This window comes from Rhinatrema bivittatum, chromosome 4 (assembly GCF_901001135.1).
Source record: "Rhinatrema bivittatum chromosome 4, aRhiBiv1.1, whole genome shotgun sequence".
NCBI classification, from domain to species: Eukaryota; Metazoa; Chordata; class Amphibia; order Gymnophiona; family Rhinatrematidae; genus Rhinatrema; species Rhinatrema bivittatum.
The window spans coordinates 222,324,048-222,349,352 of NC_042618.1; the positions used below are offsets into that span (position 1 = coordinate 222,324,048).

The following is a 25,305-nucleotide window of genomic DNA, read 5'->3' on the forward strand; positions in this document are numbered from 1 at the left end:
CACTCCCAGGCCAACCAAATGCCAAAAAAATGTTTACATTTGGCTCAAGGGATCTTAAGCCATTAATACACTCCCTTACTGCATATAAGAATAACCAATCCAACGTATCAAAAGCTGTTTCAATACAAATTGTGAGCTGTTCATCTTAAATTACCTATTCTTTGAATAACAGACAAACACACTCAAATGGCAAGCAGCCCACCACTCTTATGTGTTTATTGCCTACTTCAGTTAAAGGCAAAACGCATGCAATGTTTGGTATGAAAGTGCTCAAATGATCAATCAGATGTTTACAAACTGATATATTTTACTTAAGAAATTAGTCTAAAAAGCGCACTGTAATTTTTAAGTCTATAACAAAAGATTTCTTCCTTTTAATGAACTGCATCTGCATGGTACTTATGTTTATTAATTCTTTAATGCTCTAAATAAAGGAATAAAATCAGTTGCTTCCATTTTTGCTAAAAAACCCCAAAAAGAAAAAATGCCACCATTTATAGAAACAAAAGAAATCCACAACATAAAAGAAAACACCTTCAAGTAGTTGTATATTCATTTTTATTTACAAGGCTATCTTGTCTTTGTATATAAACAAGTCATTCGGAAGTACAAATAAGACTGGACATTTACATGACACTTACTTTTTTTTGACAAGTTGACATGCATTCAACCTTAAAGACATACTGCTGTAATTAATACATCTTTGAACAATCTGTTTTGTTTACACATAGTTCTAAAACCGATACTATGAAAATGTACAGAAGGGAGATCATACAGAAGTCATTTTGCCCTAAAAAAAAAAACTACACAAATGAAAAAAAATCTAAATAGCCTCAAAATGTATATAAATTTTCCACTACAAAGAATGTTTCCATTTTACAGAGTAGTTTTAAACTGTTACATTCATGAAAAATTATCAAAAATATTTTGATAATCTATCACTAAATCATGAATATTTGTATTTACACATAGCAAATTCATCACCAAATACTTTATATACAAATTGCCCTTTCTGAAAGTCATTAGAAAGTTAAAAACCATAAAAATGCAGTTGTAAATTAAGCATTTTAAAAATTCATTGGTTTATAACAATAAACATTTTAAAACAGTTTCTGAAAGAGCAGTTTACATCATTTAATGCATGTAATTATACCTCAAACAGCTCAATACTGATACAGCAATTTGCCCTGGGAATGTTCTGTGCTTCACTCTTCCAACACTGCAAATAAAGTGAAATTCACAAATTAAAAAGACAACATTCTCATGAGAACAATGAAAATAGTAGAAATAAATGACTAAGGGACTGAGTGCCAGCTCATATGCTTGCTCTCTCGGATGACAAGACTTAAGTCATTCTCTTAGGGTAATGGCTATGCTAAGTTGACAGTGATCAACCAAACTAAAGTATCTGCTCTGAGCCACAGGATGCCATTAAAATACCTCAGTCACAAATGAAACTGAACATGGGAGAGAATAGACTACACACTAGAGATCTTTTACATTAAGGCTTTTTAACCAGGGCTGAATGCAAGACATGGATAAGCTTTGCAACAAGATGGATATTCATAATTTTCACTTAAAAACACAATCACAATTTATCATGCATATTTAAAAAACATCAAGATGATAAAATTCAATTTGTATTAAAGGAATTTTTTTACATTTTCAAATAATTTAGCAGAGTTGCTTACCTGTAACAGGAGTTCTCAGAAGACAGCAGGATGTCAGTCCTCACAAGTGGGTGAAACCTAATGCAGCCCAGTCTAGAACTTTTATGTCAAAGTTTATAGACCTTTAACTGTGCCCTACTGGGCATACGCAAGCTAGCTTGATACTATGGACCATGCAGGGGCCCCTTAATCTACATTTTTTAGCTTAAACCAAGAAGTCAACTCCAAGAAGAGGCAGGCAGGTATATACTGCTGTTCTTGGAGAACACCTGTTACAGGTAAGCAACTCTGCTTTTTCCTAGTACAGTCCTCACATGTGGGAAATTTCTAGCTACAAACTGCTCTGAACAAAAAAAAGGAAAAAACCAAACAGTGCAAATGGGCAAAAGAACTGTTTTTGGTGGCAACAGGCTTTGCACATACCCAGTAGACCACAAAGTTCTAGAAACTTTGACAAAAGAGCTCTGGGGACTGGGCTCCATTGGCTATTACCACTCACTTGTGAGGGCTGCTATCCTGCTTTTCCTCTGAGGAAAAGAAAACCACTATATAAATCTCCTTTGCGGCCTGCTATGCTTTCAAATGTCAATGACACTAGAGGCTGATTCAATCCATAGGTCACTATGACCTAAAACAAAGATATTGAAGATGACATTTACAATGCTTGTCAAATGAAAAAGGACAGAATTTCAAGCTCAGTGTTCCAAAAACCCCAGTTTTTGGTTCCAGTAAAGCATTTGGGACTGAATTTAAAAATAAATCTATTAAAAAGGACTAGAAGCCAAAAAGCACAAGGTGTATTAGCTCAATAAAGTGAGCTCGTTACATGCAAAAATCCTCAATAAGCAGCAACAGAAGACGCACATGACATTTAAATGGCAATATGGAAAAAATATGATTCCACGCTGAAGTTCGAGTGCAGTGGTAACCTTGGAATTTTTCTTTTGAAACTTTATAAACAGGCAAGATTTACATGAAATACAAGAGACAAGTTAAGCACAATACAGAAAAACAATCAATAGGTTACAGCAGTGGTTCTCAACAGGTGTGTCGGGACACACTAGTGTCACAAGGTTCCAGGACATGTGTCACAGAGCCAGCAGAAGGCTGCTCTTTCCTCGTCAGTCTGGCAGGAGTTGGCCGACTTCTCCTTTATTAGGTATGACAAGAAGCTGCTCTTGCCGCTTTCTCTTCCTGGCCCAGTGGGAAGTTGCTCCCTCCTCCTTCACCCATATCACCAACTCCTGTTCATAGGGGCCCAGCAGGACACCAACTATCTTCCCCCACCTGACCTAGCAGTAAGGCTGCTGATGCTCTCTTTATCCTATGAGGCCTAGATGTGAAAGCAGGAGCATGAGGGAGAGAGGTGCGTGCTGTATAAATCCTCTGCTGACTTATCTTCTTCCTCTCCTCAATGCTTCTTTCTTGCCCTCATCTACAGCAAACCCAAGGCTGGACATGGATCCACCCTAAAACCAAAAACTGCAGTTTTAGTCTGAAAAACTGTGCCCCAGAAACCTGACATATTGGGACAAGTCCTCCACATTTGCATGTGAGAACCTCCGTAACCACAGACTCTCCAACACAAGGGACTGGATTGGCCATCTCGGAGAAGAAAGTGAAGCATAAGTAGGTGTAGTGCAGCAGCCAATACACATTAGGTTCACCCATCTACTGCAAACTGCTTGCAGTCTGCCACAACTCATCTCAATCATCTTCCTCCAAATTTATATGAAGCTCATCATTTCACTTAAGTCTGACTGAGCCTGCTCTAGAGTTATTGCCCACATCATCCAGCAATGAATTATAAAGGATTGATATAAATCTATTGGCCCTTTTGGTATTAAAAAGCACCCACTCCATCATATTTGGTAGCCAGGGGTCCCAACCTTCAGAAGTTTTATTTTCTAATGAGGCCACAATGGATTGGACATTTTTAAATGTTTCTGCCAAATTCTTAAAATGATGATGCCAAACATGATGTAGCCCCTTTTCTTCCCACCCAGTTAGCTGTGGCAAGAAACATCCCATGAAAAGTGCCAGGTTGTTAAAAAATAAAGGACACTGTGGAGATTACTTCCCTATTAAAAATTGTATTTTGTTACAAATAATCTTCCTTAATTGTAAGGTATGCGATACAATCTGGTTCGATCTAACAATTTTCTGCAACTGGGGTCTGGAAGGATCACTAGTCAGCAAGATGGAAATGTCTACGTCTAGAAAAATAATTTCTATAGATTTCCAGGGTATTGCCACTTTCTGATCCACCCAGTCCTATGCCAAAACTGCTCAGTAGTAAAATTGAAGCTTTGGGAGCACCAACTCCCCTCTGTCCTTAGACAAAGTGCCACAAGACTAATGCGAGAGGGTCTACCACTCCAAATAAAACTAGAAAACACATTTAACTCACTAAAAAGTGTAGTGGAAGATGCTGAAAGAGAGAGAGAGAGAGAAACCACGGTAACTTTATAGTGTTTGGTGACATTAATGCCCAAATACTTTAGCCCATCGGGTGACATTTTAAAACCATATAAACGAGCTGGTATTGTGGTTGGTGGTCCAGTTGTCAATTTCAGATTTATCAATATTTATTTTATATCCAGAAACCTGGCCATAAGATCCTAAAATTTCAAGCAGGCTAGGAGCCAAGGTGGTGGGAGAGATAATAAATAAATAAATCATCATCCACTTGAAGTATGGGCTATAACATTAATGCAGCATCCATAAATCGCACCAGTATTTTAACCATTTGTGCCAAGGGTTCTATAACCAAGTTAACCAAATATGGGGACAGTAGACAACCTTGTTGCATCCCTGGAAGAATAGGAATGGGTTGGGAAGGATACATGTTAACTTATACTCTCACTCTGGAGTTAGAATAAAGAATCAAAATCCAACCCAGGAAGCCATCTGGGAATTGGTATTTCACTAACACTGCTCTCATGAATGCTCAATTAATCCGATCAATGGCCTTTTCAGTATCTATTGAAATTAACAACCCAGCTTTAGATTGAACACATTTAATAATGTTCAAAAGTCTGAAGATGTTCAGCTTTACCCTTGAACTCAGATTGGGAGCTATTAGGTCATTCAAATTGCTCCAGGTGCAACTGTAGGACCTTAGCTAAAAGTTTCCTATCATTGTTTAACAAAGATATTGAGCAGCAAGGGCCACAATCCAATGCACCCTTGCCCTTTGTATGTAAACTATAATGTCCACATCTAACAAAAAACACAGAAGCTGCTGGGGTTTTTAAATAATTGTAGAAATCTGTTAATATCAGAGAGAGGATAGAAATATATTTTTGTACCAATCAATTTAGAATTCATCTGGACCTGGACTCTTTCCAGAGGGAAACTCTAATTGCTCTGGCTAAAAGGGATCTCCAAGGTCTTTTCAGCATCAGAGTAAGCCCAGGCAAGTTAATGCCCTCTAAAATGGATCTGATGTCGGACTGAGGCAGACACACCTTGGGTGAATATAATTGTTAATATTTCAGAAAGTCTACAGCTATTTCCCAGGGAAGATATCAAAGGCTACTGTTATCAAAATGTATTTTACCACCTTTCTTTGCCACTTTATCCGGATAAGAGCCATCAACTTGCCCGTTTTCTTGGATATAAAATTTTTGTTTGGACTTGCAAAAAACTTTTTCAGCATCTAGTTACCTGTAAGTTTTTTCAATTCCTCGCTTGATGTAAATGCCTTATAGATATCCTTCCCAGAGTCTGTACTTTTTTGCGCACATTCCAATTGTGCTATACACATCTTGAGATCATGTTGCTTCTGCATTCTGACTAGAGAAGGAAATACTGGACCCTCAACACTGCTTTTAAAGTTTCCCACCACAGAATAATTTTCCTCCAGGTGGTGAGACTGCAAATATGCAATAGTACTCAACCAATTTCTGGAAACCATCCCTACCCATCAAGGATAGGTTCAACCTCCAAAAGCTTTCAGGAGGAGCTTGACTAGCAATGGAAGGATATTACTGATCTAGGGAGGCGGGACGAGGAGACCAAGGTGCGGTTAGAAGTCTAGGCCTCAGACCTTACTGGCTGTAAAATGGCTGAAGACAAACTTTTGCAAACCAGTATGGAGTTATTAAATCGAATTGAAGACCTAGAAAACAGGTCACGCAGAGTGAATCTAAGGTTCAGAGGAATACCGGAGCGTTCTGAATTTGCTGACTGCCGCAGAGCGGTTGCTAGCATTAGCGTGCTGGTTCTGGGTTCGGATTCAGAGTCTTTGGAGGCCCCTGTGGTGAAGGTAGAAAGGGCGCACAGAGCGCTGGAGGCCGTGCACAATAATCGTCCCCAAAATATACTTGCCTATCATGGCTTTTCTCTGAAAGAGGAAATCACCATGGCGACTCGGAAATTGGGGCCCTTGACTTGGAAGGGCCACAAGGTGGAAATTTATTAAGATTTGGCAATTTCTACTATACAAAAACGGAGGGAGTTCAGAAAAGTCGCTGCACTCCGTGGCAATATCATCAAGTACAGGTAGCTATTCCCATATGAGCTTCAGCATTGCCGGAGTGACGTCCCTTGTATCCACAATGGTAGAGGTAATGAAAATTCTGCAAGCTGCAGGCCTGGATATAACTTCATCAGATACCATTGCTCCAGCTGCAGGAAGTAATTGCTTGCGCAGTGACACTCTGAGGTGGCAATGAGTGGACAGGGGAGGCAGAAGACTTCAGAGGCGTTCTGGAGATTCACTCCCTTCTAAGGATCCTCTGGCTTGAACAGTTTAACCGTTCTGTGCTGCAAGATGGCTGATTAATATTAGGACTAAAGTTTCATTGTCCTGTGTTAGGTGCTTTCAAGTGTATGTTTCCCTCCTACTGGCAAGGGAGAGAGGGGATTTTCTCATTATCTCATATTATTCTACTGGGTTGGCCAAGATCAGGGTGGAGTGGCTAGATGACAATGTCTTCATTCCTCAAGGAGGTGATCCAGAGAGTTGGGAGTTGGATCAGTTTGAAGGGGGTTTGGGGAAGAAGGGGGAGGTTTTGGGGTTGGGGTTATGATTGGCTGTTCAGGGTTCTTCATGATTTGGTGGTTGGATTTGTATCTGGAGGAAGTTATGCTATCTTTTTGTGCTATGTTTTCTGGGAGGAGATGGTCGGTTATTGGGTGGATCCAGTGTCTATATGAAAATCCCAGGGCATTTTTAAAAATCAATGGGGGATATTCACAGTCTTTTCAGGTAAAAATAGGCACTAGATAGTGCATCCCTATCTTTAGAACCATTTGCAGAGTGAGTGTGGAATAACTCTCAGATACAGGGGATGCTGGTGGGATGACAACATTATAAGTTTACCATGTTCACAGATGACCTCTTATTTACAGTTGCAGATCTGGAATCGCCACTACAGACTCTACTGCAGGATATGAGATTGTTTGGAAAAGTCTCTGTTTTTTAAAGTCACTGAGGATAAATTGAAACTCTTAAACATATCAGTACCAAGCAACCATTTTGCTCACATTAAGGCCAATCTTCCATTTTGGATAGTGAAGGGGTGGGTGAAGTATTTAGAGGTAAAACTGGTCCTGATGTTAAAGTTATTTGGGCTTAATTACATTCCCTTATTATCTAGTATACAAAAAAAGACTTAGAAGGGACAGAATGGATTTCTCCTGGTTGGGGAGGGTAGCTATTATTAAAATGAACGTGTTGCCTCGTTTTTGCTATTTCTTCTAAACCCTTCCTGTGCTTGTACCGGATTCCCTTTTGAAACTATGGCAACATAAGTTGCTCAGATTCATCTGGAAATGCAGACCTCCTAGAGACTCTAAATCAGTCCTATTTCAAGACAAACAGAGGGGAGGCGCCAGGTCCTTCACTTGGTGTGGTATTTTGCTGTGTCTCAATTGAGTGCATTCATACACTGGCATAAGGCTGGGGAGATGAAACCTTGGGCCGAATAGCCACTATAGGGGCTGGTGATCCACCGCTACTTATTGGAGCCTGGCAAGGGGGTGGGATAAGTCTCTCTGGTTTGTCACCTGTCTCCAAATTAATTTATAAGGTTTGGGGGAAGTGGAAGTCCAGATTAGTGGGTGATAAGCAGGCTTCACCGCCGCGCTCGAGGTTGCACCCGCTGCCTCTCAGCCTCACCCGATGTCGGGGGCTAGGTCCCCGCCGAGGGTCGGCCGCCGGACCGAGGCTTACCTCCGAGGGATTGCGGAAATCACCTCGGGAAATCTCAACTGGGGGCAGGGACCCAACGGGTGTCACCGCAGGAGAGCGGGGCTCATCTGTAGAGGTAAGATTTCTTCTTAATTTGGTTTTCTTTGGTAAAATTACTCTAACGCTGTGCTAGCGTGCATAGAGTCCCTAACTGCTATGGAGACGGAAAATACTGAAGAGCTGCACTTCCTGCAGGGGTATATGTACTAGGGCTGACGTCAGATTGAAATCTGATCAGTCTCCAACTGCTAGCACGAGTACACTATACCCATTGGTCCTGAGTCCATCTGCTACACGCTAGGAAATCAGATTATTCATTTTTTCACCTGCACAAATGTTGGGCAGGAGCTCAAAAAGGTAGACCTCTTTTTGAAAATTTGTGTTCAAGCTGATAAACTTACTAAGCTTATCTCCAAGATCTATACCCAGCTAAATTGGGAACACCAGAGGAAAATGGCATATCAGATTTCTTGGGAGTGGGATCTGGGGGGTATGCTCAAGGTCAGAGAGTCGGATCAATGTTTTTCAGCAGTTAGCAGGAGTTCAGTATCCTCAATAATCAAAGAAAACCGATAAGGGTACTCTAGAGGTAGTATTTCACTCCTGTCAGGTTGAGCAAGATGTATAATGGTTCTGATGACAGGTGTTGGAAGGGTTGTGGAACCCAGGGTATATTTATGCATCTGTGGTGGGAGTGTCCAGAAACTGGGAAACTATAGGATGCAGTGCATGACTTCATTTGTTCTGTGGGAGGTATTCAGGTACCCAAAGATCCCAAAGTTTGTTTATTATGTTTACCAGCAGCTGTGGGGCTGAGTTTTTTCAGCAATGGGTTCAACAAGTGGTATTAGTTGGGAAATTGCTTGTTGGTGGCGTAAGCCTTCTGTTCCTACCCTAACTGATGTGCATTCTAGAAATGAAGTACTATCTGGGGAAATTAACAGCCATGAGAAATGACAGAGTGGTTAATTTTGAGAAAGTCTGGCACCCTTATCTACAATGGAAATCTAATATAGCTGTCTGATTGTTTAATCTGGGATGTAGGTTTGGGAGGGATTGATCTCTAAGTGCTGCTGTTCTTACTGGGTTGTTCTGAGGCCAGGTAGTGGAATAATTGACAGTTTTATAAAGCGACTGATTGGGTTGTCTATACCCCCACTAATGGTTGTTTATTGTGATCTGCTATGATACCTTTTTGTGCACTTCTCTCTGGTACACACACATACATTTGCTCTGTTCTTTTACTCATCCACTGCATGGATACTGAGAAGGGAGAGGGTTGGGGTATAAAATGAAAAGTCAACATTTGATATGAGAAGCCTTATTTTATTAAAGTTTATTAATGGCAATGTTTCACAGAGATATTGTTTTACGGTTTTGTATATTGATACTGTGATATTGTTTTTATATTCTGCTCAAACATTAAATTACAAAAAAAAGAACGTTTTTAACTTTATATAAAAAAGTTTTCTTACCAAATTAACTAGCACTCTGTCGCTGGACTTTAGGACCAATGCTCTGTGTTTCCTCTTCTGGGTTTGGGCGTTTCCCATTGATTACACCAGTGCTGAGGGCACTTCTTCCTACAAATTGAAAATTGAATTGCATTTTAGATTCCTTAAAATTTCAGTGTTGGGGAAGTTATGTTAGGTTTGGACTCACTTCTTTTCTGGACATATGTGTTTCTTGATACTATAGATGCAGCTGCTATTTTACGAAACTCTTATACGACATAACCCACTAACATCTAAATAGAAGGTACATATTTTTATAATGAAACCTAAGCAGAGTGTTTTACTATTTTATCAAGTTATTGAGTCAAATGTTTTTTGAAAAATAGGCAAGAACCTAACCTTTTGGGGGGGGGGGGGGGGGGGGGGGGGAGGGGTACCCTAATGGGTACATTTCACCAGTATTCCTGATACTATGGTTTAATTTTTAACAGTCATTGACTATAGGCCAGGGATAGCAACTCCAGTTCTTGAATGCCACAAATAGGTCTAGTTTGCTCTAATATAAATGATTTAGGTATATACAATGTGAAGGTATCCAGCATACAATTGGCTGATAATACCTTTGGACGAGGGGCAGACTGCTATTTAAAATCTCCGTGCGAGCAGCAGCAGTTTGCGGGTCGCACTATCAAAATCATGATGCAGATAATGCTAAGAACATAAGACTGCTATACTGGATCAGATGAAAGGTCCATCAAGCCCAGTATCCTATTTCAAACAGTGGCCAAATGTGAAATGTTATGCCCTCTTCATTACAAAAAGGTTTTTAGCCCATTTCCGACAAACAAGATATTTGTCATATGTTACATGTACAGTTTAATAATTATTGATATTTAAATGCCAAAGTAGAAAAAAAAATCAGAATATGTAGGTCTTCCTGAGAAGCTGGACTTTAAAAACAAGTAGTAGTTTTAAAAAAAAGAACACATATAATGAGAAAGGGCAAAGTCAAACAGGTCAGCTGGACCAAATTCAGATCACTACTCATGTTCTTTGCCTATGCAATAAAGCCAAACAGAAAGAGAGTCAAGAACTATACTACAAATCTCTTAAGAGGATTTTATCTTGGACTACTAATGATGTCACAGATCTACTAAGATCTGATTCCAGCGACAATCCAAACAAAAATAAGTGATGAACAGAAGTACCCAATCCAACACAGCCGTCTGGATGCACGCAGACAATATGCTGATAAATACCTTATCTGAACACATTCTTCAACTGACCCTGTCTGCTATGCTTTCATTTGTGCTGCATGACATCAATAAGGTTTACCTGTACACAACTTAACACACATTGGATTAGGGGTTTAAGTCTGAAATTATTAATTCTACAAGAAAATTGAAACAGCAGCTGCTCAGCAGAAAGGATCGGTCCCATTTCTTCAATCGGATTCTTTTAAAATCATGAATATTTATTTACAACTATGCCACAACAGAACAAACTCCCATTTTACCAATCTTGGCAGTGCCATTTAAATAAATTTGGATCTGGCATGGCTGCAGCAGTTATCTCTACATTTGTGAGTATACTGTAACAGTCAAATGCTGCCATATTTAATTCCCAGCCTGTTTGTTATAAAAGAGGAACCATTAACATAACTATGTGTAAGTACACATGAATATTTTCATTACTCTTCTACAAACCAGTTCTGAAAGTATTGAATCTGGATAAATTTAAATGCTGTTATATGTTTTCTATGTGATCAGGCCTAAAAAAAATGTGCACATTTATTCTCAACTAGAGCCTACATAAAAATACTACTAAAATTCTACATGGATACCTTGATGCTGAATTCCATTTGACCCCATACTGGGCTCTATCTGGGAAAGCATCTGAATGCCAATTGTATGACCATCAGTGGCACCTATCTGAGTTCCTGGAGGAAGGGAAAAAAAAAGAAATACAAGATTGAATTTTATATATATATTATGTTATACCATATAATATTTTGGAAATTTATATATGTTGCCAAGATGTGAAATAAATACACAAATGTTCTTGTTAACACTTCTTAAATAAGAAACACAAATAAGAAAACAGTGTTCACTGTAGAACATGACAGCAATTAATTAAAATTGCTTAATAAAATACAGGTCTCTAATAACTAAAAAAAAAAACAAAAAAACATTTCCCTGCATATAAACTTTTCAGTTTGACTGATGAATAAAAAGCCTCTTATAGAAACAGAAATGATGGCAGAAAAGGACCAAATGGTCCATCCAGTCTGCCCAGCAAACTTATGGAAGTATCTGCTGTGCCATACAGGTCACCCCCATATCAGTTTCTCCGAGTCCAATTCCCTGTTATCTCTTGCCTTTGAAGTAGACAGCAATGTTGCAGTTGCATCAAAAGTAGCAGGCTTCTTGGTTAAGTGTAGTAACTGCCGCATCATCAAGTTACCCCCATGCTTATTTGTTTCCCCAGACCATAAAAGTCAAGGTCCTTGTTGGTTGCTATCTGAATTCAATTCCCCTTTTCCTCATGCCATTGAAGCAGAGAGCAATGATAAGTATTGTATCAACAGTATGAAGGCTTATTGGTTAAGGGTAGTAACTGCCGCAACAGCAAGTTACTCCCATGCACTTTTTTCTTCAATTCCATCCTCTAGCCTTTAGGGATCCAGTGTTTATCCCATGCCCCTTTGAATTCTTTCACTACTTTTGTCTTCCTCTGGAAGGGTATTCCAGGCATCCACCACCCTTTCCATGAAGAAGTATTTCCTGACAGTTCTGAGTTGTCCTCCCCTGGAGGTTCATTTTGTGACCCCTAGTTGTTCTGATTTCTTTCCAACAGAAAAGGTTTGTTGATTGTGCTTCAAAGGTGTGTATCATATCTCCGCTACACCTCCTCTCCTCCAGGTTATATATATTTAGGTCCTTCAATCTCTCCTCATAAGTCATTGATAGAGACTCCCCATTTTGGTCACCCTTCTCTAGACTGCCTCCATCCTGTCTTTGTCCATTTTGAGATACGGTCTCCAGACCTAAACATAGTACACCAGATGAGGCCTCACCAAGGACCTGTACAAGGGGATTGTCACCTCCTTTTTCTTACTGATTATTCATCTATATGCAGCATAGCATTCTTCTGGCTTTAGCTATCACCTTGTCACATTGCTTCGCCATTTTCAGATCGTTAGAGACTATCAACCCAAAGTCACTCTCTTGGCCCATGCACAACCAGTCTCCCCCCCAGCCCCATCACATTCAGCTCTTTTGGATTACTGCACCCCAGATGCATGACTCTGCACTTCTTGAAACTGAATCCCAGTGTCAAGACCATAGTTCAAGCTTCCTTAAATCATGTCTCACTCTCTCTACTCCTTCCAGCGAGTCCACTCTGTGGCAGATCTTAGTATCATCCGCAAATAGACAAACGTTACCTTCTATCCCTTTTGCTATGCCACTCACAAAGATATTGAACAGAGCTGGTCCGAAAACTGATCCTTGTGGCACTCCGCTTAACACTATTCTCTCTTTAGAGCAGATTCCATTTACCATTACACGCTAACTTCTATCCATCAACCAGTTTGTAATCTTCGCCACCATCTTGGCACTTACTCCCAAGCTAATTTTATTCAAAAGCCTCCTGTGTGGGGCCATATCAAAAGCTTTCCTGAAATCAAAGTAGATCACATTAAGCATTCCTTCCTCCACCCAATCAAAAAAAAAAAAAAAAAGGATCAAATTTGTCTGATAGGACCTATCCCTGGTGAATCCATGCTGCCTCGGGTCCAGCAATAATCCTGCCTATAGATCACTCACTATCCTTTCCTTCAGCAGAATCTACATTAATTGTCCCACCACCGAGATGAGGCTAACCAGCCTGTAGTTTGCAGCCCCCTCTCTGCTACCACTCTTGTGAAGCGGGACAACCACCGCTCTTCTCCAATCACTCGGCACCACTCCCAATTACAGGGATCTATTGAACAGGTCACAGAGTTGACCCTCCAGCACATCTGAGCTTCCTCAGTTTCCTGGGATGAACCTCATCCGGTTCCATGTCCTTGTCCAATTTCAGTTTTCCTAGCTCTTCCTATACATTCTCTTCTCTAAACGGAGTTTCATCTACCCCATATCCATCTACAGTCTTGTCAACCAGCAAGGGTCCTTTCTCCAGGGTCTTCTTTAATAAACACCAAAATGAAGTATTTGTTTAATATTTCCACCATTTCTTCATCTCTCTCCGCACAGTGCTTATCATCACCTTTCAATTTCACTATACCACTTCGGGACTCCCTTCTTTCTCTGATATATCTAAAAATGCTCTCTCTTCTCTTTCCCTCTTTGGCAATCCTTTCTTCTGCTTGACTTTTGCTTTTCTGATTTCTTTCTTCGTCTCCCTCAGTTTTAACAGATATTTCTTCCTTGTGTTCCTTTTTTCAGGATCCTTTATATTTCTTGAATGCTGTTCTTTTTGCTTTAATTTTTTCAGCTACCTCCTTAAAGAACCAGATTGGTTTCTTTTTCCTTTTACTCTTTTTTACTTTCCTAAGATATAGATAGTTGCCTTTGCAATAACTACTTTTAACTTGGCTCACTGTTGTTCCATCTCACCTGTTTTTCCCAGCTCTTCCTCCAGGTACATCCCCATTTTGACAAACTCCGTATTTGTGAAATTCAAAACTCTGGTTTTTGTGTGACTTCTCTGTATCCTATTTGAAATATCGAACCATACCGTCTGATGATCACTAGGTGCTCAGGTGACTCCCTACCTGAACATCAGACATTATCCCCATTAGTGAGTGCCAGACAGAGGATCACACCCTCCCTCATGGGTTCCTTTACCATTTGTTTGAGTAAAGCATCTTGAAGGATATCCACTATCTCTCTACTTTTTGTAGATTCCGCAGAAGAGATGCTCCAATCCACATCCGGAAGATTAAAATCTCCAACGAGCAACACCTTTCCCTTTTTTCCACCTTTTGGATGCCCTTGATTAGGTCTCTGTCCAGTTCATCCATATGGGTTGGAAGCCTGTAGATAACACCACTAAAAATGGAGCACCATCTTCTGTTTTTAGGACAGTCATAAGAACATAAGATATGCCATACTGAGTCAGACCAAGGGTACATCAAGCCCAGTATCCTATCCTGTTTCCAAAAGTGGCCAATCCAAGTCACAAGTACTTGGCAAGTACCCAAACATTAGATAGATCACAAGCTACTATTGCTTATTAATTACTGTCATAGCAGTTTATGGATTTATCCTCTAGGAACTTATCCAAACCTCTTTTAAACAAAATTACACTAACTGCTGTAACCACATCCTCTAGTAATGAATTCTGGAGTTTAATTATGCACTGAGTGAAAAATAATTTTCTTTGATTTGTTTTAAATGAGCTACTTGCTAACTTCATGGAGTGCCCCCTGGTCCTTCTATTATCTGAGAGAGTAAATAACTGATTTACATTAACTTGTTCAAGTCATTTCGTGATTTTGTAGACTTCTATCATATCCCCCCTCAGTCGTCTCTTCTCCAGACTGAACAGCCCTAACTTCTTTAGCCTTTCCTCACAGGGCAGCCATTCCATGCTCCTTATTTTGGTCGCCCTTCTCTGCACTTTCTCCAGTGCAGAGTTATCCTTTTTGAGATGTGGTGACCAGAACTGCACACAGTATTCGAGGTGTGGTCTCACCATGGAGCAATATAAAGACATTATGACATCCTCCATTTTATTTCCCATTCCCTTCTTAATAATTCCTAACATTGTTTGCTTTTTTGATCGCCACACTACATAGGGCCGAGAATTTCAATATATTATCCACTATGACATCTAGATCTCTTTCCTGGGTGGTAACTCCTAAGATAGAACCTAACATTGTATATCTACAGCAAGGGTTATTTTTCCCTATATGCATCACTTTGCACTTGTCCACTTTAAATTTCATCTTCCATTTGGAAGCCCAATCTTCCAGTCTCACAAGATCCTCCTGCAATTCATCACAAGCCGCTTGAGATTTAGCTGCTCTGCATAATTGTGTGTTATCCGCAAATTTGATCACCTCACTCGTACCCCTTTCCAGATCATTTATAAATATATTAAAAAGCACCAGTCCACATATAGATCCCTGAAACACTCCACTGTTTCCCTTTTTCCACCTTGAAAACTGACCATTTAATCCTACTCTCTGTTTCCTGTCTTTTAACCAACTTGCAATCCACTAAAGGACATCACCTCCTATCCCATGACTTTTTAGTTTTCTTAAGAAACCTCTCATGCAGGACTTTGTCGAATGCCTTCTGAAAATCCAAATACACATCTACCGGTTCACCTTTGTCCACATGTTTATTCACCCCCTCAAAAAAAATATAGGAGATTTGTGAGGCAAGACAGCTGGCTGGCTGTGTCCCTAAAAACCATGTCTACCTAAATTGTTTGTGATTTTATTCTTTATAACAGTTTCCACGATTTTTCCCAGCACTGAAGTTAGGCTCACCGGTCTATAGTTTCCCAGATCACCTCTGGATCCCTTTTTAAATATTGGGGTTACACATTGGCAAACTTCCTATCTTCAGGTACATCAGATGATTTAATGATAGGTTATAAATTTTTACAAATAGGTCTGAAATTTCATTTTTTTAGTTCTTTCAGAACCCTGGGGTGTATACCATCCGGTCCAGGTGATTTACTACTCTTCAGTTTCTCAATCATGCCTATCACAACTTCCAGGTTCACCGTGATATAGTTCAGTTGATCTGAATCATCACCCATGAAAACCTTCTCCGGAATGGGTCTCTCTCCAATATCCTCTTCAGTAAATATTGAAGCAAAGAAATCATTTAATCTTTCCGTGATGGCTTTAACTTCTCTAAGTGCCCCTTTAATCCCTTGACCATCCAACGGTCTGACTCCTTTGCAAGGTTTCCGCTTTAGACATATTTTTAAACGTTTTTATTTTGAGTTTTTGCCCCTATGGCCAACTTCTTTTCAAATTTTCTCTTAGTCTGTTTTATCAGTATCTTACATTTAATTTGCCAATGCTTATGCTTCATCCTATTTTCTTCTGATGGATCCTTCTTCCAATTTTTGAATGAAGATCCTTTGGCTAAAATAGCCTTTCACCTCACATTTTAACCCACCTTTCTTAATGCATGTATTACATCTGGCTTGTGCTTTTAGGATGGTATTTTTATTTATTTATTTATTTATTTTTAACAATGTCCTTGCCTGTTGCACACTTTCTTTGTAGCTGCGCCTTTCAGTTTTTTTCTATTTTTCTCATTTTGTCAGTTTCCCTTTTGAAGTTTAGCGCTAGAGCCATGGATTTACATACTGTCCCCCTTCCAGTCATTAATTCAAATTTGATCATATTATGATCACTATTGCCAAGAGGCCCCACCACCGTTACCTCTATCACCAAATCCTGCGCTCCACTAAGAATTAGATCTAAAATTGCTCCCTCTCTCGTCTGCTCCTGAACCAGTTGCTCCATAAAACTGTCTTTTATTCCATCCACGAACTCTCTCTCTTTAGCATGCCCTGTTTCACTTACCCAGTAATATTTGGGTAATTGAAAGCTCCCATTATTACTGCACTATGTTACTGCACCACCAGTTTTTTTCTTTACCCCACATCCCTTGAAATTCAGTTGCTTAAATATTGCTTCCGACATCAAGAGCTACTCTTCCCCCTTTTCTGTCCTCTCTGACCTTCCTTAACTTATAGCCTGGGATGGCTGCATCCCAATCATGAGACTCCATGTTTCTATAACAGCAACAATGTCCAATTCCGCCTCTAAAATTAGGGCCTGTAGGTCTGGGATTTTATTGCTCAAACTACGAGCATTTGTGGTCATAGCTTTCCATCTGTTCTTCCTTGTTGCCTTTTCTGGTTTTTTTTAACCAATTGATTTTTTTTACTTTTTCTTCCCATTTTCTATATTGCTTGGGGATAACATTCTAATTTCACTGGCCACCTCCTGACACCCCCACTACCTAGTTTAAATGCCTGTTAAAGAATGATCTGAATTTTTCCACTTAGCATCCTCTTTCCTCCCAGATAAATGTAGGCCATTCTTACCATATAATCTTTTATTGCTCCATACAAAGCCCCAGCCTCCAATGTATCCAAAACCATTTTCCTTACACCATAATAGTACATAAAATCAAAAGCATCTGGTGAACTGGGCAAGAAAATTTGCAGAGGCTTTAATGAAAGCCCAGTCTGCACTGCCAAGGTTATGAGCAGCTCAGATTCATGATTTTCCTGTTGACCAGAGTGTTGCTGGCCCAATGATTCAATCACCTAATGAGGTTTTAGGGCCCAGCCAAGAGTAACTTATCAGTCACATCTAGTGGTCATCCAAGGAATAAACTGAAAGTTACTGGAAGATGCAGAATCTTATTTACCTAGCCCTATGTATTTTTTTTTTGGGGGGGGGGGGGGGGGGGGGGGCGGCGCAACTGTTGAATACAGTGTAACTGAAATCTGAACAGTAAAATACAGATTAAGAAGTGAAACTAAGAATGCACATACAACATATCACTTCTTTCTTTCAATGGCATAGAAATTATAAAGGAATTTAAAAATACTACCCATTTTTCTCAAAATATTAGTCTGCCATTTCTTTATTTTGTTTCTTTGTTGGTTTTATTATTTGTTCACCTTTTATTCTTCCTAACAATTTTACAGCTTACATTTTTTAAATATATGTACTTTTAATTATAACCATTCATATGGAAGACTGCACAAACTTTTAGATGGCCAAAGGATCGCAATTTTTAGACAAAATATTACCCAGGTAAATTGCTATTTGCCCAGCTAAATGGTTTTGAAAATTGTCCTCTAATTAGTAACTTACACAATTTTAGCTAAAAATGAAAATATCAAATGTATCTTAAAGATCCCATTCATATGACACAATCAATTGTCATCAAAAATAAGACTAACTATGACTAAGAAGGGTTGGAGGTACTAACTGAAAAGTGTGCATGCAACACATGTAATTACTGTTATTCAATTTTTTGTTCTTACATAATTTCTCAGGCTTTATCATCAATTAGAAAACAATTCAAAACAGAGAATGTCTAACATTTTACAGTAGAAAAGAACTAAGATGTTCAAACACACACAGATGAGTATTTCACAACGTCCAAAGAAAATGAAAGACTAGTTCTGGAGTTAGAGCTGTACGTTACTAGCAGCACGTAGTGCCAGAAGTAACAGATTCATTGGAAATAATAGTGTGAAAGGGTGGATGGCACAAGCATGCAAGCTCACACATATGGCACCTGCCAACTCATTAGTAAGGCCAACTTCAAAAAAGCAATTACAGGTAAACTGTGACCTTCTCAGATACCCATTTATACCTCTACAGACACTAGGTTCAATCATTTTAGGTTTTTCAAGTTGCATGCAACATTGCTATAAACATAAGGGCAAGATCTGCTCCATAAACAAACTTACCAGTTGTAGTATTTTCTCCTGGTGAGTAACTCATTAGACCACCATTACCATTTCCATTTGGGTTAGAAGGCACAGATGCAAGAAGACCTGCAAAACAGAAGCAGAGACAGGTTTTCATAAATCTTGATTTATACTATGAATTTCTATATCAACTATCCTTTTCATTAGTTTCTCCTAAACCAGAGGATAAAAAGATATCTGTAGAAACATTATTAGAGTTATACTTGGGTTCTGTGTTTTTCTGATCCTGAGATATCTGAGAGATTTTCTCCAAGGACAGCAGAATGTCAGTTATCACACATGGATGACATATGATGAAGCCTGGCATAGAAAAATATCAAAATTTCTAGACTGTGTCCTCACTGGGCATGCTCACACATGCCATTATACCATGTGTTCACACAGGAGTCCCTATGGTCTTGTAATTTAGCCAATTCCACAGGGAGATGTGTTTTATGAGGATTGACATCTTGCTATCCTCGGAAAACTATTACAGGTAAGCAACTCTGCTTTCTCAGAGGACAAGCAGGATGGCAGTCCTAGCACATGGGGGAATCCCAAGCTACAGGCTGCCTCAAACAAAACAAGGGGAAAACGTGTACCAATGGGCATAACAATGTTTTATGGCAGCAAGCCGTTTTCTGTTTCCTATATTTCACTAACCTATGAGAGGCAGCCTGAAACAGAAAGAATGGGCCCACAGGAGGGAAAAGAGTTAGGTTCAATACCTCAAAAATTCTGAAGGACAGATTGACCAAACCTGCATAAGCCATCCTTGCCCAAACAGTACTGAGATATGAATGAGTGGAAAGAACTTTATGTTGCAGACTTGCAGATCTCCTCCAAGGGGACCGATTGTTGGAGAACCACTGAAGTTGCCATGGCTCAAACAGAATGAGCCTCAAGATGGCCCACTAGATTCAAGCCCGCCTGGGCATAACAGGAGATGGAATCTACTAGCCAATTAGAAATAGTCTGTTTGCCAATGGCAATCCACAGCTAATTTGCATCCAAAGAAACAAAAGGTTGGTTGGACTTAAGGGCTTCAGTCCGCTTTAGTAGAAGGCCAAGGTTCTCTTTCAGTCCAAATCATGCAGTGCTTGTTCACCTTGGTGGGCTTGTGGCCTGGGAAAAAAAAATATTGGAAGGACAATTGACTGATTATGATGGAATTCCAATACCACCTTAGGCAGAAACTTAGTATGGGTGCATAGGACCACCCAAATAAAACTTGGTATAAGCTGGATAAGTTACTAGAACCTGAAGCTCACTGACCCTGTGCGCTTAAGTGACCACCTCCAAAAAGACATCCTTCCAGGTCAGGTACTTCAGGTCATAGGAATGCAGTGGTTCAAAGGGAGCTTGCATCAACTGGGAGAAAACCACACTGCGGTCCCATGACAGAGGTGGTCTGATGGGAGGCTTCAAAAGCCTCAACATGTTCCAAGCTTTCTGCTGACTCAACAGAATCTCCTTCGCTGCAGCCAAAGTAATGGCCATCTGTTGCAGAAGAAGTTGTAGCTAGCAGAGCTCTGATAAATTCCAACTGAGATGAGACTTAGGGTAATTGACAAGAAACTCTAGTAACACCAACACCCAAATGATCATGTGACTTAGTTCTTGTCTCCTGCCTGATACACACTCTTGACCAGCCAATTGTCCAAATAGGGATAGACATGTACCCCCAATTTGTGTATGTGTACCACCACCACAGCCAAGCATTTTGTAAAGAGACAAAGGGCAGATGCTAGCCTAAATGGAAGAACATGATACTGGAGGTGATGGTCTCCCACAAGGAATACGAGATATTTCCTGTTGCTGAGGAATCTCTCTACTTGAGTATAAGATTCCATGAAATGAATGGAGAATAACCAGTCCCTTCTTTGAAGAAAGGAGATTAAGATGAATCTTTTTCTTTTGATGAATTTGTTCAAGGTGCTCAGGTCTAGGATGGGACGGAGTTCCCTATTTTCTATGGATTCAGCAAATACTTGAGTAGAATCCCTGCCCTCTTTGCTCTGGGGGAACAGGCTCAACCATTCTGGCCTTTAAGAGGAAGGAGAGCGCCATCAGAAGCAGTTGCTGGTGCAGCACCTGCATCCTGTAGTGTGCGATGGCACAGATTCCATTGGTGCCACACAACACCTTTTGGTTCCAGACATACAAGGGCATTGGATAGCACCTGTGGTGTTATCTGTCAACGTCCATCAGTAGTCTCTGCACTGGTGTGCTTGACTCGGGTAGCTCAATTTTAAGACACACCCCAGCACGTGCACTGTCGACATCATATCTGACGCCTACCATGTTTGATAGCAGGAACAACTCCAAGGTCCTCATCACAATATCAAAGACACCAACAGCATGTTTGGTGACACTGACCCCATGGCACTCAGGCATTCATGGTGCCGATGGCCTTTGCAGTGTCCAAAGGTGCACTCGGTGCTTGAAGGCATAGCTTCCATTGGTGCCCATGGTGCTAGAAGATATCAATGGCTGACACTGCACTCTACGGTGTCAATGGCACCTGATGCATCAGTGGCACCTACGGCACTAGACAGGTCAATGACTTCTTTGGCACCCATGGTGCTTAATGGTGTCGGTATTCTCAGCACTCAACGGCATCGATGCTGAGTGGCCCTAACGCTCCTGAGCTACATGCCCAGTATCTGACCAATCGGTGCTCCAGCACAAATTTGCATGGGTGATTGATTTCGGGCATGGCTCCAACAGTGAAGCAGCAGAGCTGGCTGTCCATGCTCATACTCACCCTCTCTTCCAAGGAGACTGCACTACACGAGCAAGCTATCAAGATGGAGGGAGGCTAAGTCGTCCAGGCACCAGAAGTGAAGATTAATTTGGACCCATGGAGCCTAGCTCACAGGAGGATAAGCTCTCCTCCCCACTGGAATGTTCCGGGCCTGGATTCCTTTGCTGTCTCAGCTGCCAATTCCTAGCAGTCTGACGAAACTTCATGGAACTCCTGCCTGGATGGAAACTCAGGCAAGACCCCAGGCTTGAGACCTACTCTGACCACACATGGACTGTAGACTGCAAGTCTCATGAGGCACTAATAAAGGCACAAAAAACCCCCCAAAAAACAGACTATGTGAAGGGGAGAACATGAACAAGCTGCAGGTGCAGCATTCTTTATTTAGGAAAAGAAAAGAGACATCTCAAGCTGAGGCTGGCAGAAACCTTGAAAAGGTGGGAAAACAAAACACAAACTATCTTAAGGTATTATAAGGAAAAAACAACAAACTCACAGGGCCCTGCTAGAAAAAAAGGGAGAGAGCAAAGAACTGTCTTACAAGCTCTACAGATAACTCATATCATGACCACAGGGCTGCATGGGAAGAGAAAGACTGAGGGGCACTACCTAGAAGGAAGGGAGGTGACTGCATATGCTCAGTAAAGCATGCTGAAAGTTCTAGAACAGTGATTTATTTAAAGACTTTTTTAAACCGGTATTAGTGGGGACATCATACAGGTTCACAATAAACAGCAGGTTTGAAAGTACATGATAACAGGGAGAAAACTGGGGAGGGGATCACACAAGAACAGCGAAGAAATACAGTGCAACAATATAAAATAAGAACCTTAACATAAGGTAAATGTCCAATAATGTAAGAAAAGTAACAGTATAACAAAATAGCAATAAAAGTATGGGTGAGCATAGGATATATGTACATAGTAAATGCATTGTCAAATTAATTCTGAGATAGAGACAGACTAGTTGGCTGATGGAGGGAAGGGACGCAGGCCTCGAGTGCCACAAACAGGCCAGGTTTTCAGGATATCCACAATGAATATGCATGAGATAGATTTACATACAATGGAGGACTGGAGTTCGCCATCACTGCTCTAGAATCTTTGAAATCAAAGTTCTGTGCCAGGCTCTATCAGATGATGTCACACATATATAAGGGCTACCATCTTGCTTGCCCTCAGAAAATGAGAACTTGAAGACTAAGAGAAGATCATTCATTTATTTAATTTAATGTGATTTATTCAGTTTCAGTACAGAACCTCATTTCCAACAACTGAGATAAATCTTTCAGACAATAAAACTTTAGTGATGCTTTATTTTCATTTCATACTTTTAATGTGGAGCATATTATGGTTTTTAATTATAAATTTTATTTAATTTTGAATTATTTTTATTTATTTTTTTATAAACTGTACTATATGGATTGCATATTATGAATCGTATTGTATTCTGGATATTTAATCCTGTTGTGAATTGCTCTGGGCAATTCTTGAAGGTGGGGTCAAAAGGGGAGAGTAAAAATACAAATAGACTAAGTTAGGCTGCTAAACTCAGTAACTGAGTTTTGATTCATAAAGTTCCCAACTCTTCACTTTAGGCATGCAAAACATTTTGTTTGAAAAGCTCTAAAAAAAATCTATATGGCAAAAGCATATCCTTGAGCAAATAGCTATCGCATGATCAATATTTAGCAGAAGTGCACAAAACACAAAATTCTCAAAATATGTATGAAAGGCAAATTCAATGCTAGCACTGGGATTGTATTTTAAGAACGCTTGAATCTTAGATAATCCCCTTATAAAAAAGGTCATTTGCAGTCTTATACATGTACAAGTAGGTCTTTTTTTTTTTTACTGCAAAGTACCCATCCGAATCATTCTACAGACCTCATATTGATATACCTAAACAGGAAAATGCAGAAGACGCCCTTTAAGGGTAATTGATTTATCAAACAGAAAACTACTTAATACATTTAGTGGTCCTACATGTAAAACAGATTTAATATGGTTTACCATACCTAATCCTCTGTATCTTGAAAGCTGTTGGTAGATCTGTTTCATCCTTTCAATGTTCAGACGGCTTGCTTCAGCATGGTTTACCATAGGTTTAGGATAGTTAATTCCTATGATACATTTGGCTCCCTTCTGGACACTATCTGGTGCATTCCATGGATCATAGATATATTTTGCAGGGAAACCTCTTAGGACAGGCAAATAACGTCTTCATGTGTTTAAAAAAGCAAACAAAGTAAAATATTTTAACATTTTACTTTAAAGTTCAACAATATCACACATGCTCAGCAAAACAAGTATTTTCAAGCTACCTGATGTAATCTCCATTTGGGTCAGTTCTTCTACCGAATCCCACAGGACAATAGCAGTGAAAAAACTGCTGAAAGAAGGAGCTACAAGACAGCCACATCCAGCTTCCCGCATTTACACTCCAATCTGCATCAAGCAGCAACTCTTCAAAAACCTTCAAAAGAATAAAAAAGGAAAATTAGCAACAATCATGATACAATTCTGAAGAGGCTGCCAAATAATGGCAAGAACAATGTAAAATACTTATGTCAATGAGGCAGAGAAGTCAGAACGTATCTGGAAGTCTGAACTACAGTGCCTAATCTCATTGTTTCTACTGAAAGTTTTCTGTCTAGTTGGTCCAACACGACTGTAAAAATTATACTGTTAATAAAATCACATCACCAAATCCATCTCTCTCAAAATAAAAAACATTTATACAAGCTGACATTTCATTTTTCACTTTATGAACACCAATGCAAACCACAACTTGTGATTTTGTGACCTATGCAACACTAAGTTCCATTAATATAGTACCAGCATCCTTCTTGTGTTTCCAACAGCAGAATTTTATTCCTTTAAGAAAATTGCAGATTTGATGTTCCCGCAACATGATGCAAGCCCTCACACAAAAGTATACACTGTTGAGATCATAAGAGAAGCGGGGTGGGTCTAGAGGATTTTGCAATTAATCATTCAGGGGCTGATACAAAAAGACACATGCAAATCCTAATGTGTGTGCATCCACATCCCTGTGCCTGATGCAATATTTAATTGAGAAAAAGTGGAGTGACATACAAAATGGGCATACTAAGGAGAAATGAGCAGTAATACTTGCTGGCTCTTGGCTCCTCCCTAGCAATTAATGTAAACCACCATCATTGCATTGTCCAACATCATTTGGCCCGCTCGACCTTGCAAGCAGTCAGTGAATCGCAAACATGCCAACCAAATGGCACGGGCTTCCAGCCTATTGATGCTCTATAGACACTTTTCTGTTCTCCAGCACCCCTGCGCTTTCAACTCCTGACGGTGAGCCCCCCAATCCTGGAGGCCCGCATCCATAGTAGCCAGTCCGGTGTTCATAGGGGAATGCCCTTCATTATTTGTTCCTCTTGGAACCACCACTGCAGTTGGATGCTGATTTCCACTAGTAACTGAAGTAGTATTAAGTAGTCAAATGAGCAAGCACTGTGTGCTGAAGAGAACACATATGCACCCTTGCCCATGGAGCTACCTCTTGGGTGGCTGCCATCAACCCGTGCACCTGTAAATAAGACCACACCGCCAGGTGTATTGTTTCTGTCAATAGCCACACCTAAACCATCAGTTCTGAATGTAGACCCCTAGAAGGAATGCCCTGTCTTGCTTCGTGTCGAAAACGAACACTGAGATACCCCAGTGTCTGGAATGACTGCAGATTGCTCTTGGCCAAGTTCATCAC

The 25,305-nt window shown here is 40.1% G+C and overlaps 1 protein-coding gene across 1 annotated transcript in view; it reads right to left on the bottom strand.

Moving 5' to 3' along the window:
* Positions 1 to 541: 541 nt before the first annotated feature.
* CRY1 (cryptochrome circadian regulator 1) overlaps positions 542 to 25,305 on the bottom strand; it is an 83,589-nt gene continuing 58,825 nt past the window's right edge. Inside the window, exons 8-13 of the mRNA XM_029599759.1 lie at positions 23,885 to 24,036; positions 23,579 to 23,781; positions 18,795 to 18,881; positions 11,167 to 11,262; positions 9,345 to 9,452; positions 542 to 1,219 (exon numbers count right to left, since the gene is read on the bottom strand). Coding sequence (XP_029455619.1) covers positions 9,349 to 9,452; positions 11,167 to 11,262; positions 18,795 to 18,881; positions 23,579 to 23,781; positions 23,885 to 24,036 — 642 coding nt within the window. The 3' untranslated portion in view covers positions 542 to 1,219; positions 9,345 to 9,348. The remainder of the gene's footprint in view (positions 1,220 to 9,344; positions 9,453 to 11,166; positions 11,263 to 18,794; positions 18,882 to 23,578; positions 23,782 to 23,884; positions 24,037 to 25,305) is intronic.